This window comes from Prionailurus viverrinus, chromosome C1 (genome assembly GCF_022837055.1).
Source record: "Prionailurus viverrinus isolate Anna chromosome C1, UM_Priviv_1.0, whole genome shotgun sequence".
Taxonomy (NCBI): domain Eukaryota; kingdom Metazoa; phylum Chordata; class Mammalia; order Carnivora; family Felidae; genus Prionailurus; species Prionailurus viverrinus.
The window spans coordinates 87,685,722-87,703,824 of NC_062568.1; the positions used below are offsets into that span (position 1 = coordinate 87,685,722).

The 18,103-nt window shown below is 36.3% G+C and overlaps 1 protein-coding gene across 1 annotated transcript in view; it reads right to left on the reverse strand.

The window, feature by feature from the left end:
- Nucleotides 1-18,103, reverse strand: part of HNMT (histamine N-methyltransferase) — a 45,858-nt gene that overhangs the window by 4,200 nt on the left and 23,555 nt on the right. The window contains exons 3-5 of the mRNA XM_047873334.1: nt 7,575-7,682; nt 6,406-6,536; nt 3,871-3,964 (exon numbers count right to left, since the gene is read on the reverse strand). Coding sequence (XP_047729290.1) covers nt 3,871-3,964; nt 6,406-6,536; nt 7,575-7,682 — 333 coding nt within the window. The remainder of the gene's footprint in view (nt 1-3,870; nt 3,965-6,405; nt 6,537-7,574; nt 7,683-18,103) is intronic.

Sequence of the window (18,103 nt, forward strand, 5' to 3'; positions counted from 1 at the left end):
AGCTGAAGTCAGATGCTCAACTGACTGAGCCACCCAAGTGCCCCCGATATCATTTTAGTGTGAGATACTCACTTTAAAAATCCACTTTGTCCTTATTTCTCTTCCTTTTCATACCCAAATCAAATATTTTATCTTTGTATAACCAGGAACTTCTGCTTGTTATAATTAAATGAATATTTATTGAGCTGGGCTACTAAGGAACACAGAGGAAAGCCTCTCTTCCCTCAAGCAACATGTATTCTAACAGGGTGACCAGTAAACTCTGTCATTTAATTATGATATCAATTTCTCTTTCTTTTCCTAATGAGTTTCACTTGCCTACCTTTCATCACTTTTGTCTGCCTGTTTCAGCATACACTGTAGTATGTGTGCGAGTATGTGTGTATGTGTAGCTTTTTTGTTGAGTCTTTTATTCCTGTTTATTAAACATATGTTTAGATCTCCAGAACTTAATATATCCTCTGATTCCATGTCCGTCATGTAGTAGGTTTTAGCTAAAACATACTCTCTTTTGTAGAAAGACATTCAGAACTAGTAGTTTAGAATATTATAAGGCAGCTCTAATAAATTGTTATTAAATAATTTATTCAGGGGGCGCCTGGGTGGCTTAGTCGGTTAAGCGTCCAACTTCAGCTCAGGTCATGATCTCACAGTCTGTGAGTTCGAGCCCCGCATCAGGCTCTGTGCTGACAGCTCAGAGCCTGGAGCCTGCTTCGGATTCTGTGTCTCCCTTTCTCTCTGCCCCTCCCCTGCTCATGCTCTGTCTCTCTCTGTCTCAAAAAATAAAAATAAAAACATTAAAAAAATAATTTATTCAGTTCAATTCAGATATTTATTGAGTGTCTGTCTTCTAGGTGCCAAAGAGACAGAACTCCTGCTCTCAAGGAGCTCTCCTGAAACTCCCCATATGTCTCTGATAACACACTTAGCATACTGCTCCAAGTATTTCCATGTCTCAATTCTCCATTAGTTAGGAGCCATTCAAAGGCAGAAAAAAAGTAATAGTCATCTGCATCCTTCATAGCCTACCAGTGACTGACTGTAAGAACTCAATACAAGCTGCATGAACCAAATCTACACAACAGCTATACTGTGCAGCCAACAAGGAACTGAGAACACAGGCTATGTACTGTTTTGAATATGGCTGAACGCACATAATACCTTGGTACACATGGTGCATATAGCCATCCTAGGTCTCTGTATAATTAAATCTAGAAACTGACACCACATTTCATTATCTTATGATCTAATAAATTGCAAAGGTGGGTGTCTATGGTACTCAGAAAACAGTAATTCAGTCTATTCAGAGAAATACATTGTCAATTTAGTAACAGGTCAGTTGTCTGACTGAAATAGACAGGAAAAAGCCTTAGTTATGTAGCATATTTAAGGCAACCCTTTGGAGCAAGATAATAATCCAGACATACCATTATCTGCCTAGATATTATCTAGATGAGTATTCTTAGAAATTTAATTTAGTGACTAGTTCCAGGCTTGTCTGAATCTGTCTATAATGAGCAATCAATTTTCTGCATTGAAGTGTAGCTATGGATGTACTATGGGCAGCTATAGTACTGCCCTGAAACAAAGATAATACGCAAACAGGCTTTTTCACTTCCAGGTAATTATGAAGCAAAGTCTACTTAGAAAGTGACTGCAAGAAGCTAGATAAGAACAGAACTTAATGTGAACCATTTTGATGTGTGTGTGTTCCAAGTTTTAGGGCAATATTCGAATTTAATGAATGTTTTCATGAGGCAAATATGGAGAGTGGGGCTTCAAGAATCATAGTTTGGACTGAGAAGGGCAGTTTAGAGCAATGGTTTTTATACAGGGATGAGGGGGTAAGTTGCTCAGTCACCTCATATGACCCATTGAGCATTCTCAAACCTAGCTGCTAGCCACAAAAAAAGAAAAAAGAAAAAAAAGTGTATGTGATAGAGGTAGGGGTCTTTAGAGTCCCTTTAATAGTTGGACATTTGTTATTTGTTACATTCTTATGTTTAGGAACAGTATCTGTGAACAAGTTTTTCTTCTTTGGGATACCTGTCTCCCATGCTTGGTACAGTAATGAAGAGTTGTTTACTGCATAAAGTAAAAGGTAGTAAAATACAAACTTAGTAAAATCAAACTACACAGACTGAGTAACTTTTGATTCAAAATACTTTTTTAAGAAAAAGCTCAATGATAGTTGAGTCTTTACTCCCTTTCTTTGATTTTTTCCCCATTAATGTACATACACATAGTACATATGAACCACATATATACATAGATGCAATGTAATGTAGTTATGATTATCCAGAAATAGCCCTGGAATAAACGAAGGCTAACAGACCAAGTTCACACAGCTAGGAAGTGCCTCAGCATTCTTGCTGCATGTGTCGTCATACATTTCACTGTGCCTGTTTTGGTTTGCATATTTCTTGATGCCAACAAGCCATGGATTGTATTAATATATTCATGAGATAGTGAGCAGAATACTGTATTTGTAAGGGCACTTAGTCAATTCTCAGTTGCTTGTAGGCTACTCATGCCACTTTCTAAACCTTAGTCTGTTTTTTTCCTATTGGTAGAAATAGACTCATAGAAAACTGCTTTCTGACGTTAAAATACTTCACTTCTGAAAATATTTAAGAGTAAACAAAATATAAATAAGAGTGGATATGCTATTGATATGAAATATATCCTAAAATCAAACATACATGACTTCTGGATACATTGCTGTTTCTGTCTGTAACACTTTCTCTTCACTATTGACACAGATTATCAAGAATAGACTGCCCTCAATGGTGACAACTAATTTTTACATTTCCTAAATGTACTATAAAGGCTTTATCCAAGTGTCTTAATTTGGAGAGAGGTTAGCAGGAAGCATCCGGTTTACATAAGCCCTTCTAAATGGGAAGATAGAACTCTCCCACATAAATGGGTATTTTTAACCAACCAGAGATAAAAATAGTTTATCAAAATGTTCCTTTGGGGAAGAGATTGTATGGCGGAGCTCTCATTTGCAAAACTGCCACATGAGTTCAAGCCTAGGATTACAAGCAACAGGCAAGCTTGCCATCTTTAAAGTCATTCCTCATATTTAAGAATAGATGAATTTTGTGAGTTATTGTTTTGAGTATGGGGTCTGATATAAGTTTAGGAAGATAAAGACTCTTGTATATGTAGAATCAACCTGACTCCCACTGTGTGCACAATCCACAAAGAATGCTGAATGAAATAAGTGGTGAAATAATGAACTCGACAGTGTCAGTGTTTCATTTATTAACATGTTTGCTTACATTTTCTGTGTGGTACTTATTATATAGTGGGAGCAACACGACATGATCAAATGCCTTCTTTGGAAAATAATAACACAAAATAAGTGAACAATTTTTGGTTATTTGAGAAAATATATCATGAACAATATTGGCAATAGCTCTAGAAATGCAAAATAATCAAATATGAAAGCATCCCAAATATTTAAGCCTGTATTTATGTATTAATAAACACCATAGAAGGAAAAGAGATATTCAAGAAACAAAAAGGAGGTAAACAGAAATATTTACTATTTTTGGTCTCATTAAAAAAATTCCTATTAGTGCTATTTGCTCCATGTTATATAAAGAATAATTTATATAGAGACAATAAAGACAAATTTTCCCCAAGAGAAAGGTGTAAATAGACATTTAATTCCATTAAACTCCCTATATTGAGAACCATCGTGAAGGACTTTCTGAATACTGTATTAATTGACTATGATCAGAAGCCAAGTCAAGAATTTCATAATAAAGACAAAATATAGCAGCTGCCTTCAAATACATATATCCAAGCACATATGCACTTTTGCTGTTTAAAAATTCAGGATGAATGTAAAAAATTTACCTGACACAAGAATAATGAGAATCTTAGCATTGGTAGCTAAGAGACTATGGAAGAATTTCAGGGTAGCTGGGATATCTTTTACATAATACAGCATCTAGAAATGAAGGAAAAGAGAAATTAGACACTTTTCTATATCAATGTCTTTGTTACTTGGGTTAGATATTCACTAGAAAGTTTGATTTTCAAATTGAGTAGATTTTTACTCAACAAAACACTTTAAATATTAAAGAGGTTATATGGAAAGAGAGAGTAATAATGTGATAAAATATTAGGGAAAAGGGAAAACTATGCTATTTGCTCAATTACAGCCAAGTTGTTTTAAATTTACTCTTTCTGGCTTCAATAACACAGACATTTATAGCTGGAGATACTTAGTCTCCTCTCCACATGGGGGCATTGATTCTATGCATTCTCTATATTTTGTGAATTATAGTTCTTATGGGAGAAGATAGTGCTGGCACCATAAAAACAGACCCCATTTCATGGAACGTTGCTTTAAAATTAAGCCCTTTGCACTAGCTTCACCATATGCTCACAAATGCTTTTTTAAAATCACAGAAAATATGGCAGGCTCTGATGTTGACAGATTCTCTAGGAAAATGGACTGAATAAAGCATGAGGTTACATGCTTGGTCACAAGGTGCTAGGGGTCAACCCACCACTTTTAAATAACTCTGGAATATATCTGGTGAAGCACAGGGAGAGGCCTTTTTATTCAATACAGGTAGAGCTTGGAATACACTGACGGTGGAAAATTTCCCCCAGAGCTTGCATCCTGGGAATCTACTCCCACAGACACTTACTTCTTATATCTCATCTCCATCTCTCTTGGACAAGAATTCAATATATTATGTAGATGCCCATGACAGAATTTACTGCATAAAGCAAATACAACTTAAACTGTGTCCCTCTCACATGAATGAATGAGATAAAATGGACCTGCACATGGCCAATGCTGCTTCGGGGCCATATTTAGTCTCATGTCATTCCATGCTGTTCACAGGGGGAGAGATACCCAGATACATAATCTAATCCATAAGATGCCTAACAGTCTATGATGTGACCTGGCTAAAAAAGAGGAGGTGGCTCATAACAGATTCTTTGAAATTTGATCTAATAGACACTAAGATCTCTGAAGTTAACTGTGAGTATTAAGTTGAAAGAATGTCATGAGAGTGTTAAGACTATAGGGAGCAATGAAGAGACAAAAATATAACCCATAAAATGAAGAGTAGACAGAGAAGAAGACAGAGAAATAGAATAGTATAGTAATGCAGAGCAAGCAGAATTGCTCTAAGAAAGAAGACATGTGCAAATTTTGAGAGAAATGGGAGAATGATCTCTAAAGCTGTAACATTTTATAACAGGTAAAGAACTGAATCCAGAGCACAAGTGGAGAGATTGGCTTTTGATAAAAAGACACTTTTATAATAAGATGAAAGAAAAAGATGGTAGGTACAGGAGCAGCTATGTTTGTAAATTTGGAGGGTAAAAGATGACTTTCCATCTAATGATTTCACTTTTCACTATACAGTATGAAGTAAGGTCATCAGTTAGGAATGAATCATGAGGGAGGGGTTACAGGAAGTGTAAGGAGAGAGAAGGAGGTATGAAATAGATATATGAGGAAATAGGAAAGTAAGTCTGATAGAGAAACATTATATGCTTGCTGGACAATTTACGTGCTCCCTTATAGGTAAAAGATTTTGTCAGCTAGGAGAGCAGAGGTGTAGGACTGCTTGGATATGCCAATGTTAGAGTCATTTCTTCCTTGGGTTTCTTATAAGTTTATTCCCTTGGGATGACTGAATTATGGACTATAGAAAGAAAGAAGTCTCTTGCTGTTAATATTGGTATTTCTAAAGTACACACATTTTCTAATGGTAGTCAGTACCCAAAGATTATACATCCATATGCTATCCAGAAATATCAGTGATTCTCGTAATTGTGTCCCCATACCATATAATGAATAGTCATGTCCTTTCCAAGACGTACTCTAGTGTATTTCTAAGAAATACGCTATCAGTGCTGGATTATGGAAATAAATTCCTACTGAATGGCTGACTGTATTAGTAAACTTTATTGACATGACAAATCACCTAACATGCCCCTTCAGTTACATGCACATTAGCCAGGTCACCAACATAAGACAAAAGCAAGAGGATTCAGAAAAACTCTGGGACATCAGAGTCCCATCCAGACCATTAGAACTACTGAAGGACTATGCTAGGATATGTTACACTCTACTGTCCTCAAACCTACCTATGAACTTTCAATCCTACAAAGTTAATTAAACCAACATTGAAAAAAAAACTATAAAGTATTTCAAGTATAAAAAACTAGCTTTTTGAGTGTTAGAGTGAATCTCTTAGTATTATAAACATTTTTATCCTCATTTTGGACAGATAATGTTCACTTGTAAAATCAGAAATCAGATTTTCATTTTTCTTCCTAAAGGTATAATATTAGGCACTCTTCATACATATTTCTGAAAAATCTCCTTTCTGAGAATATACAACAATAAATATTTCTTACCTGAATCATATGAATAAAGTCCCACTTCTGAATTTCTTTTTTCTCTGTGATTCTGTTTTGATATTCAGATGATGTCTCCTTATGCCAAACAAACTTTATGTTCTCAAGGTTTGATGTCTTGGCTACAAGCTCTAAAATACAGGGAAGAGGTGGCACACCACCAATTTTAATTGCAAATGCAGAATCCATTTCCATTTCGAATTTTAATGCAATCAATGTTATATACATAACAGATATAAAGCACATTTTTCTTTTTTATGTAGCTCTGGAAGACCAGAGTTCATACTGATTTTTTTTTCTAGCGTTAAATGAAATTAGAGATGAAAGAAAGAGTCAGTAAGAAATAATGAGAACACTTATCAGACATAGGTTACATTATCTCTGTGTTGATGAGGAATCAACTGGTAAATTTTATCAATGGAAAACAAGTGATATGATTCTGTAACCCAGGAGTCAGCAGACGATGGTCCGTGGACTATATCTGTTCCACCACCTATTTCTAAATGGACTACAAGCTAAAATATATATACTACTGTACTTCCTGACTTTATGCCTATCTTTTATATCTCATGTCGTTACACTTTAAAATGGCTGAATAAAATCAAAGGAAGAATAATACTTCATGATATGTGAAAATGATATAAAATTCAAATTTTAATGTTTATAAATAAAGTTTTATTGGAACATATGAACACTCAGTTTATCAGTATCATCTATGGCTGCCTTTGTGCAGAGTTGATTAGTAGAGTTTATTAGTGGTGACAAAGATCATGTGGCCTTCTATGTCTAAGATGTTGACTGTGTGTTTTTTCAGAGAAGTTTGCTGACTCCTGTTATAATCCATTAAACACAAGTTCTTTAAGAGCAAGGATTCTGTTTAAATATTAATGAATTAATGACTCTGTCTCTAAGAAAAAACATCAACGATAATAGCTGATAACCAGGGAATAGATGAAAAGTCGGTAAAAAAGGAAGTCTAATTATTCACTGTTCATATTTCTGAGGTGTTAGTCATGTCTGTCAAGAAAAAAAATTAAATATATTCTTTTCCCAGTAAGCTTACAAAGAATATATCACAGCAATTATGTTGTTAATGATTGAGGGGACATATTTGGAATGAAAGCCATTTGGGATAGGATTTGACATACAACACCATGGGTTACAGGTACCTTTGTACTTGGCAATTTGCTCACCACTTGGCTCAACAACTTCATTGTTGATATGAATTCCTGGATATTGAGCCTGAACTTTGGAAAGAATTTGAAGATCAATTTCACCTAAAAGACAAGCATATGGAACAAATCATGTAATTCCAGAAAGAAATGCTTAGGAATAATTTGAGGTAGTTTATTGCCTGTCTTACTTGTACTAGGAAAGTTCAGCATAAGTAAAGAACGATGCTCAACTGTGGCCCTGCCACACTGTCTGTGGTGCTAGGTTGTAAGTAGGAATAATAATATGATTTGAGGAGGGCTATGATTGCTATTCATTCCTTCATTCGTATAACCTTTATTTATTATCTAGTACTGCATTATGTTAACTCGAAGCTGCCATTGATTATAGGACTCAATCAACTCTTCTTTTTCTACTAAGTCAGAAAAAAACACTGTCAATTATAATTTTAAGATTCCATCAACTGAAAGATATATCCCAATTTCAAAGATGTTAAAATATGAAAAAAAAGCACCTTAGAATTGATACACTTGGCTAAGCCAAAACCATATAAAATATGTCAGAAGAGGGGCACCTGGATGGCTCAGTGTCTGACTCTTGGTTTTAGCTTAGGTATTATCTCATGGTTTATGAGTTTGAGCTCCGCGTCTGGCTCTGTGCTGACACCATAGGGCCTACTTGAGATTCTCTCTCTCCCTCTCTCTACCCCTCGCCCATCTCAAAACAAATAAATAAACTTTAGAGAAGTGTCAGAAGAAAAATATGTTAGGTGCAAAAAAATGATACAGAAATATGCCAGACATCTACCTTCAAATACACCATGGTCTAGTGGAAGACACAGACATGGAAGGAACCCTGTCAAGTTGGGCCATGGTGGCAAGAGGAAAGGAGACAGTGAGGAAGAGGATAGGAGGAGAGGTCAGAGAAATGGAAATATTTATGGAAGTAGACCACTCCTGAGCTCTGTGTTACAGGCTCGGTGGAAGTTAACTGAGAGACCTCTGGGGAAAGGAAGAATTGCAGGTGGATAGGACAGCAAGTTAGAGATATGAAATCAGGAAACAGAATGGTGTACATGGACTACTGGAAGCTCAGAGTTTTGGAATATTGGACAAGGGAGAGCCTCCAAGCAAAAGGTGATTCTAGTAAGGTAAATAAAGAGGAGGCTATGATAGAATAGATACCTATTCATTAATTCATGCACCAATAATTACTGTTTATTATGTGTCAAGCACTGCACTAGGCTCTAGCAAATGATAGGAAGAGCACAGAGCTATCTGTCTTCATGAAAATTTAGCTTGTAAGTGATTGCATGAGAGAGATAGTGGTGTTTGATGGACTTGAATTCCAAACCTGTCTTCTCTACTTACTAGGTGTATATAACTCACATCAATTTGCTTTACCCTTTCAAGCTGCATTTTCCTCATCAGAAAAATAGCAATGATAATAGTACAGAATTTATTAGTTGTGAGAGTTCAGTGAGGCAATGCATATAAAAACTCAGTGCAAAATAGACACCCAATAAATGTTAGCTGTTCGTTAGTTTTATTGTTATCTTTGAGTGCTATGCCTCTCTTTGAAAATACCTCCTCTGTCCCTATTGCTGATACCTCCAACTTATGTTCTGCATTTGTTCTCTAAGGTTATGATGTTGACCTTTACTAAAGTAGACCTATGTGCTGGCAAGACTAGCATATGAAAATGATGTTAGTCTTTAACATTTTGGCATAAATGACATTAACAGAACCTTTACAAGGTTAGATATAGCAGGCAGCAGCAAAAGCATAAGTTATAAGACTAGGAAGTCTGGAAGAAGGGAAATGAAGAAGATAAATCAAGAACAAAAGATGCTAGACCAGGAAAAGAGGATAGTTTAACCGTATCATGAAAGCCCCAAGTACTGGTAGTAGGAGCTGGTGCGGGTCGGGAGGGGAAGGAACGGGAAGGAAGCTGAAATGGAGGATAAAGGAGCCTATGTGACAGTTTTCTGGCCTCACCAACATGAAGCCTTTTATACTTTCCTTAATAATTCTTCTAGCTCCCACTTACTGGCCACCTACTATTTGTCAAACACTGTGCTAGGCAATTTACTTGGATCATCTCACTTAATCCTGCACACAATGTCATCACTCCACAATATTATTCCCAACCACATAAGGTGATTTGAGTAATTTGACACACAGGGGATATTAATATGCCTTAAAGTTAAGGCACACTTTTCTGACTCTGAAGTGTTAGTTCTTCTACTTCATACTAAGAAATAGGAGGACACCAAATACTAAAAGGGCTTAAGAAATTTTTTCCCTTCTTTCCAGTAACTATTTTTGAATGATAAAAAAAAATAATAACTAGAGCAAAAAGCTGTGGACTAATGAGAAACAGATTCCACCTTGCCCCAAAGAATCAGAGGCCCAAAATTCTATTCTTGCCTGTATCAAACTAGCCATATACTTTAAACAAAAAAATTCTGAGGATTCATCAATTCTGAGGATCCCTTGAAACTCAGAAGGTTGCAGTAATTTCCTCTTGGGCCTTGATGAGCTGCTTCTCCTAAGATGGACCCCAACATTTTGGATCTGCCCAAGTGTCAGAATGTATCCAGCATATATCCACGGTATATTCCTATATTGTTACTTTCCCAACCAGCAGAATGTTCTACTACAGTCAGAGCCAGCCAGTGTCTCTTTTTAGGGCAGTGATGGAAGAGACAATGCTAGAATTACAACTGAAACATGGAAAGCATGGGTTTACATGACAGCCTCTAGAATGTGAGCCCTTGAACATTTGTGCATTCACTGCTGGATCCCTAGCAGAAATGAATGAATGAATGAACAACAAAAGGAGATAATGAAACTATTACATCAGGAATTAGCACATAAAGTCCATTTCTGACTTCATAAGTTGAGCAACCAGACTTCTCGTTTGCCAGGGACAGTTCCACTTTTTGCTTATTGTGCTGGTGTTCCATCTGGTTTTGTTTCTTATTCTAAGATTTTTTAATTATTATTATTATTTTTTTTTAATTTTATTTTTTGGGACAGAGAGAGACAGAGCATGAACGGGGGAGGGGCAGAGAGAGAGGGAGACACAGAATCGGAAACAGGCTCCAGGCTCTGAGCCATCAGCCCAGAGCCTGACGCGGGGCTCGAACTCACGGACCGCGAGATCGTGACCTGGCTGAAGTCGGACGCTTAACCGACTGCGCCACCCAGGCGCCCCTTAATTATTATTTTTAAACAAATATTGTTAGAGTTTTATTTTTGTAAATAGTTTTTTAAATAACTATTTTATAGTGATAGTATTCTTAGTATTTCATTGTACTTATAGTATTTTATACATAACTATTTTATAAAGAAGTTTTATAATAAAAATATCAATAAATATTTTTAAAAATTATAATAATTTTAATTCTTTACTCACTACAACTCTCATTAATAAAAGCATCCTGAGTTTGACAGTAAGTAATACCATCATGCTTATGGTGATATGGGGACACTTACTTTCTGTGCTATGTTTATTATTTATAATGGACTCTTTTTTCTTATTGCAAAAGATAGATAGATAGATAGATAGATAGATAGACAGATAGATGTAGAGATCACCCAAAATATAAAATATTCCTCAATCTCATACCCTACATAGTTTGCTTTCTGGTATCTCTCAGAAATAGGAGACATGCATTTTAAAAAATGATTTATATGAACATCTTCAACAAAAAGTGTACAGTATTATGTCCTATAGTCTAGCCTAAACATTTAGCAATTCTTTATGTTTTTAACAAATCACCAGTGCTGTTCACTATCCATCGAGTCTTTCAAGCTTTGCTCTTTGCTTCATCCTTCCCTAGCCATGTGTAAATTTTCCTGCCAAATGTTTCTTTCTTTCTTTTTTTTTTTTACTCCTATTAGCAATCCTTGTTCAGGCCAAAATTATCTGTCTTGGGATACTGCAAAAAATACCCTAAAAATCCACCCTATCTTTGCTGAACTTTATGTTCCTTCAAAGCCATCACTACAACAATTATCCAAAACTCTATGCTAAGCAAACCCATCATTTCCCTGCTTAAAACCTAAGGACTAATCAACTGGATAAAGTCCAAGCTCCTTAACTGAGCATGGACCACCCTGCCTGATTCCTTATTCTCATCTCTCACAGCTTCATATTTTGAAACTTTTAGCTCTAGGAACTTTGAATTTCTTGCATTTTTACCCTTCTCTCTGCCCTACATATACACCATGCTCTTCCATGCCTTTAGTCTTTTGCCCATGTTTGCTTCTCTGCCAGGAATCCTCTCCCTTCACTTCCTTATATCATGTAACTCCTATGTGTCTTGCACTCTTCTACACATGACCAATTACCTTGGTGGTCTTTCCCATAGACTCTGGGATAGCATCAAAATCCTTCAGACAGAAACCACCCATCATTTGACTAGAGTTGCCAACAAAGATAAAACCTTGTGTGTCCTGATATAAATTATTGCTTTACTTCACTTATTTTATTCACTAGCAAAGGCTTGATTCCAATGAGTTTGTTAAAAAGTATCAAGGATTCTAAAATGCTAGATTGAACAACTGAGCAGGTTTGATCATCAATCACTGAAAAGCATGTGAGGGATTATCAGACCCTATAGTATCATGAGCCAGCAGTAAAGAGATTCAAACAAACAAAAGCAAAGAGAGAGAGAGAGAGAGAGAGAGAGAGAAGGAGACCATTTGTTCTTTCTTAACTGAGTCCTCCTGAGTAGGAGCTGTAACATTATGAATGTGTTCCAGTATCAGGCATTAAGCACCCTATAAATGCTTTTAGAGAGCACACAAGCCAAACTAATGTGCCAAAAGTAAACTAGAAACGAATCAATCAAATAATTCAGAAATTGTCAGCAAATTCAGGGGTAAACAAAAGAAATGTGGAAGCCAGTAGCCTATTTGTATTGTGCATTGAAAAGCCTCCTGGCGGGGCGCCTGGGTGGCACAGTCGGTTAAGCTTCCGACTTCAGCCAGGTCACGATCTCGCGGTCCAGGAGTTCAGAGCCCCGAGTCAGGCTCTGGGCTGATGGCTCGGAGCCTGGAGCCTGTTTCCGATTCTGTGTCTCCCTCTCTCTCTGCCCCTCCCCCGTTCATGCTCTGTCTCTCTCTGTCCCAAAAATAAATAAATGTTGAAAAAAAAAATTTTTTTTTTAATTAAAAAAAAAAAAGCCCCCTAGGAACCTTAACTTTGAGTTCCAAAACACAGCATTTAAGGGGAAGAAGGCATGCATGTCTATCTCAAAGTCAGTTTCCTTTTACATATGATCTCTCATTAGGCATTGCTTGATTATAGTTCTGACAATAGTAGGCTACTTATTTTTTTAATGTTTATTTATTTTCGAGAGAGAGAGAGAGAGAGAGAGTGCAAGTAGGGGACAGGCAGAGAGAGCAGGGAACAGAGCATCTGAAGTAGGCTCTGCACTGACAACATTAGCCTGATGCAGGACTTGAACCCACAAACCGTGAGATCATGACCTGAGCCAAAGTCAGACACTCAACCGACTGAGCTACCTAGGTGCCCCAGTAGACTATTTTTAATATCCTAACCTTTAGATAAATAAATGCCAACAATTGTTTGGGTTAACTAAAGCCTTATTATGTGTTTCCCCTTAAAGTTTTGGAAGAAAATCTGCAGTTTCCTGCGACAAATGGAAAAATTATAATGATTAAACAACTCTATTTCAACATACCATCCTTCTTTGGAGTCTGTGCATGTTATTCTGATGTAACTGATTTTCTCAGTTGGTTAATATGTGAAATTTTAGCAAAATTGGTAAAATCCAAACATGTCAAAATGTTACAGAGTATTTCATTTCAATATACAGTGTTTGGAAACATACACACCAATTTACAATCATTGGTTATTTCAGGGTGATGGAATTATAGGTTATTTTTCATTATTACCCTTTTTACCTTTTATTCTTGTGACTTATTCATTCCAGAATTGGAAGCCTGTATCTCCCACTCACCTTTACCCATTTTGTCCATACCCCCAACCCTCTCCCCTCTGGCAACCACCAATTTGTTCTCTGTATATATGAGTCTGTTTCTACTTCATTTGGTTGTTTGTTTTGTTATTTTTAAAATTTTTTTGGTAATGTTTATTTATTTTTTAGATGGGGGAAAGAGAGAGAGAGAGAGAGAGAGCACTAGCGGGGAAGGGGCAGAGAGACAGGGAGACAGAATCCGAAGCAGGCCCCAGGCTCTGAGCTGTCAGCACAGAGCCCAATGCAGGGCTTGAACTCATGAACTGCAAGATCATGACCTGTGCTGAAGTTGGACGCTTAACCGACTGAGCCACCCAGGCACCCGATGGTTGTTTTGTTTTTTAGATTTCATTTATAAGTGAAATCATGTAGTATTTGTCTTTTGCTGACTGACTCGCTTCACTTGGCATAATACCCTCTAGGTCTATCCATGTTGTTGCAAAATGGCTAGATTTCATTCTTCTTAATGGCTGAGTAATATGTGTGTGTGTGTGTGTGTGTGTGTGTGTGTGTGTGCCACATCTTCTGTATCCATTCATCAATTGATGGACACTTAGGTTGCTTCCATATCTTGGCTATTGTAAATAATGCTGCAATGAACATAGGGGTGCATATATCTTTCCAAGTTAATGCTTTTGTTTTCTTTGGGTAAATCCTCAGAAGTGGAATTATTGGATTGTATGTATACTTCTATTTTTAATTTTTTGAGGAACTTCCATAATGTTCCCCACAGTGGCTGCACCAATTTGCATTTCCCACCCAGGTGCATTTTCTTCTCCACATCCTTGCCCACAGTTGTTATTTCTTGTCTTTTTTTTTTATGTTTATTTATTTTAGAGAGAGAGGCAGACAGAGTGCAAGCAGGGGAGGGACAAAGAGAGAGGGAGACACAGAATCTGAAGCAGGATCCAGGCTCTGAGCTGTCAGCACAGAGCCTGACACAGTACTCAAAACCACGAATTGTGAGACCATGACCTGAGCCAAAGTCGGACCTTAACCGACTGAGCCACCTCTGGTCTTTTTGATACACTCTATTCTGACTACTGTGAGGTGATATCTCATTGTGGTCTTGAATTTCATTAACTTGATGATTAGTGATGTTGAATATATTTGCATGTGTTTGTTAGTCATCTATGTGTCTTCTTTGGAGTAATGTCTATTCAGATCCTCTGCTCATTTTTAATTGAATTGTTTGTTTGTTTGTTTGTTTGTTTTGGTGTTGAGTTGTAAAAGTTCTTTATATATTTTGGATATTAGCCCCTCATCGGATATAGGATTTGGAAATCTCTTCTCCCATTCAGTAGGTTGCCTTTTTGGTTTTTCGTTTCCATCACCATGCAAAAGATTTTGTTTTGGTGTAGTCACAATAGTTTATTTTTACTTTTGTTTCCCTTGCCTGAGGATACAGATCCAGAAAAATATTTCTAAGACCAATGTCAAAGAGATTATTGCCAATGTTTTATTCTACGAGTTTTAGGATTTCAGGTGTCACATTTAGACCTTTAATCCATTTGAGTTTAATTTTATGTAGGTGTAATAAGGGGCTCGTCTTTTGCATGTAGTCCAGGTTTCCCAGCACCATTTACCTAAGACACTCTTTTCCCCATTGTATATTCTTGCCTCCTTTGTTGTCAACTAATTGACCATATAAGTGTAGGTTTATTTCTGGGATCTCTTTTCTGTTCTATCGATTTATGTGTCTATTTTGTGGCACTGTGTGCCAGTATTGTACTGTTTTGATCACTACACTTTGTCATATAACTTGAGGTCCAGAGTTGTGATGCCTCCAGCTTTGCTTTTCTTTCTCAAGATTGCTTTGGCTATTTGGGGTCTTTTGTGGTTCCATCTAAATTTTAGAATTTTTTTTCTAATTGTTTGAAAAATGCTTTTGGTATTTTGATAGGGATTGCATTAAATGTGTAGATTGCTTTGGGTAGTATAGACATTTTAACAATATTGTTGCCTCCAATCCATCAGCATGGAATGTCTTTCTATTTCTTTGTGTTGTCTTCAATTTCTTTCATCAGCGTTTTATATTTTTTGGAGTAAAGGTTTTTCACCTCTTTGGTTAGGTTTATTCCTAGATATCTTATTTTGGGTGCAATTGTAAGTGGTATTGTTTTCTTAATTTCTCTTTCTGCTGTTTCATTATTAGCATATAGAAATGCAATTTCTGTACATTGATTTTGTATCTATGAATTTACTGAATTCATTTATCAGTTGTAGCTATATTTTTGGTGAAATCTTTAGGGTTTGCTGTACAAAGTATCATGTCATCTGCAAACAGTGAAAGTTTGACTTCTCCCTTATTGATTTGGATGCCTTTAAGGTTTCTTTGTTGTCTGGTGGCTGTGGCTAGGACTTCCAGTACTATGTTGAATAAAAGTGGTGAAAGTGGACATCCTTGTCTTATTCCTGACCTTAGCAGGAAAAGCTCTCAGTTTTTCCCCATTGAGCATGATATTAGCTGTGGGTTTTTCATATATGCCCTTTATTATGTTGAGGTCTGTTCCCTCTAAGCCTACTTTGTTGAGGATTTTTATCATGGATGGATGTTGTAGTTTGCCAAATGCTTTTTCTGCATCTATTGAAATGATCATATGGTTTTTATTATTTCTCTTGATTGATGCATCACACTGATTGATTTGTGAATATTGAACCACCCTTGCATCCTGGGAATAAATTTCACTTGATTGTGTTGAATTTTTTTTTTTATTGTATTGTTGGATTCTGTTTGCCAGCATTTTGTTGAGGTTTTTGCATCTATGTTCATCAGTGACATTTGGCCTATAGTTCTCCTTTTTGGTGGTGTCTTTATCTGGTTTTGGTGTCAGGGTAGTGCTTGTCTCATAGAATTAATTAGAAAGTTTTCTTTGCTTTTTTTATTTTTATTGTTTTGGAATAGTTTGAGAAGACTAGGTATTAGCTCTTCTTTAAATGTTTGCTATAATTTGTCTGTGAAGCCATCTGGGCCTGGACTTTTGTTTATTGGTAGTTTTTTTATTACTGATTCAATTTCTTTGCTGGTTATTACAAATTTTCTACTTCTTTTTTGGGGGGTTTTAGTAGTTTATATGTTTCTAGGAATTTATCCATTTCTTCTAGGTTGTCCATTTTGTTGGCATATAGTTTTTCATAATATTCTTTTCTAATTGTTTGTATTTCTGGGTGTTGGTTGTTATTTCTCTTCTCTTACTTGTGATTTTGTATATATGTGTCATTCTCTTTTTTGCTTCCTAAGTCTGGCTAGGGGGTTATCAATTTTATTGAGGTTTTTCAAAGAACCAGCTCCTGGTTTCATTGGTACATTCTGTTGTGGTTTTAGTTTCTATATAATTTATTTCTGCTCTAATCTTTATTATTTCCTTCCTTCTGTTGTTCTTAGGTTTTGTCTGTTGTTCTTTTTCTTGCACCTTTAGGTGTAAGGTTAGGTTATTTATTTGAGATTTTTCTTGCTTCTTGAGGTCAGCTTGTATGGCCATAAACTTCCTTCTTAGAACTGCTTTTGCTGCATCCCAAAGGTTTTGAACTGTTATGTTTTCATTTTCATTTGTTTCCCTGTACATTTTTATTTCTTCTTTTATTTTCTGGTTGATCCATTTATTGTTTGGTAGCATGTTATTTAACCTCCATGTATTTGTGGTCTTTCCAGATTTTTTCTTTCGGTTCACTTCTAGTTTTATAGTGTGTTAATCAGAAAAGATGCAGAATGTGATTTCGATCTTCTTAAATTTTTGAGGCTTGTTTTTTGGCCTTTTATGTGATTTATTCTGGAGAATGTTTCATGTGCCCTTGAAAAGAATGTGTATTCTGCTGTTCTAGGATGGAATGTTCTGAATATCTCTGTTAAATCCATTTGTTCCAGTATGTCATTAAAAGTCATTGTTTCCTTGTCGATTTTCTGTTTAGATGATCTGTGCATTGATGTCAGTGGGGTGTTAAAGTCCCCTACTATTCTTGTATTATTATCAATTAGTCCCTTTATATTTGTTATTAACTGTTATATAAAACAGTTATATATGTGGGTTCTACTATGTTGGGTGCATAAATATTTACAATTTATTATATCTTCTTCTTAGATTTTCCCCTTTATTATTATATAATGTCCTTCATCTCTTGTTAGAGTCTTTGTTTTAAAGTCTGTTTTGGGGGTGGCTGGGTGGCTCAGTTGGTTAAGCATGTGACTTTGGCTCAGGTCATGATCTTGCAGTTTATGCATTCGAGCCCCATGTCAGGCTCTGTGCTGACAGCTCAGAACCTAGACCCTGCCTCGGATTCTGTGTCTCCCTCTCTCTCTGCCCCTCCCCTACTTGCACTCTGTGTCTCTCTCAAAAATAAATAAACATTTTTTAAAAGGCTGTTTTGTCCAATATAAGTATTGCTACTCTAGCTTTCTTTTGACATCCATTTTTCTCCCTCCCCTCACTTTCAGTCTGCATGTGTCTTTAGGTCTGAAACTAGTTTCTTATAGGCAGCATATCGATGGGTCTTGGAATTTTATACATTTTGTCA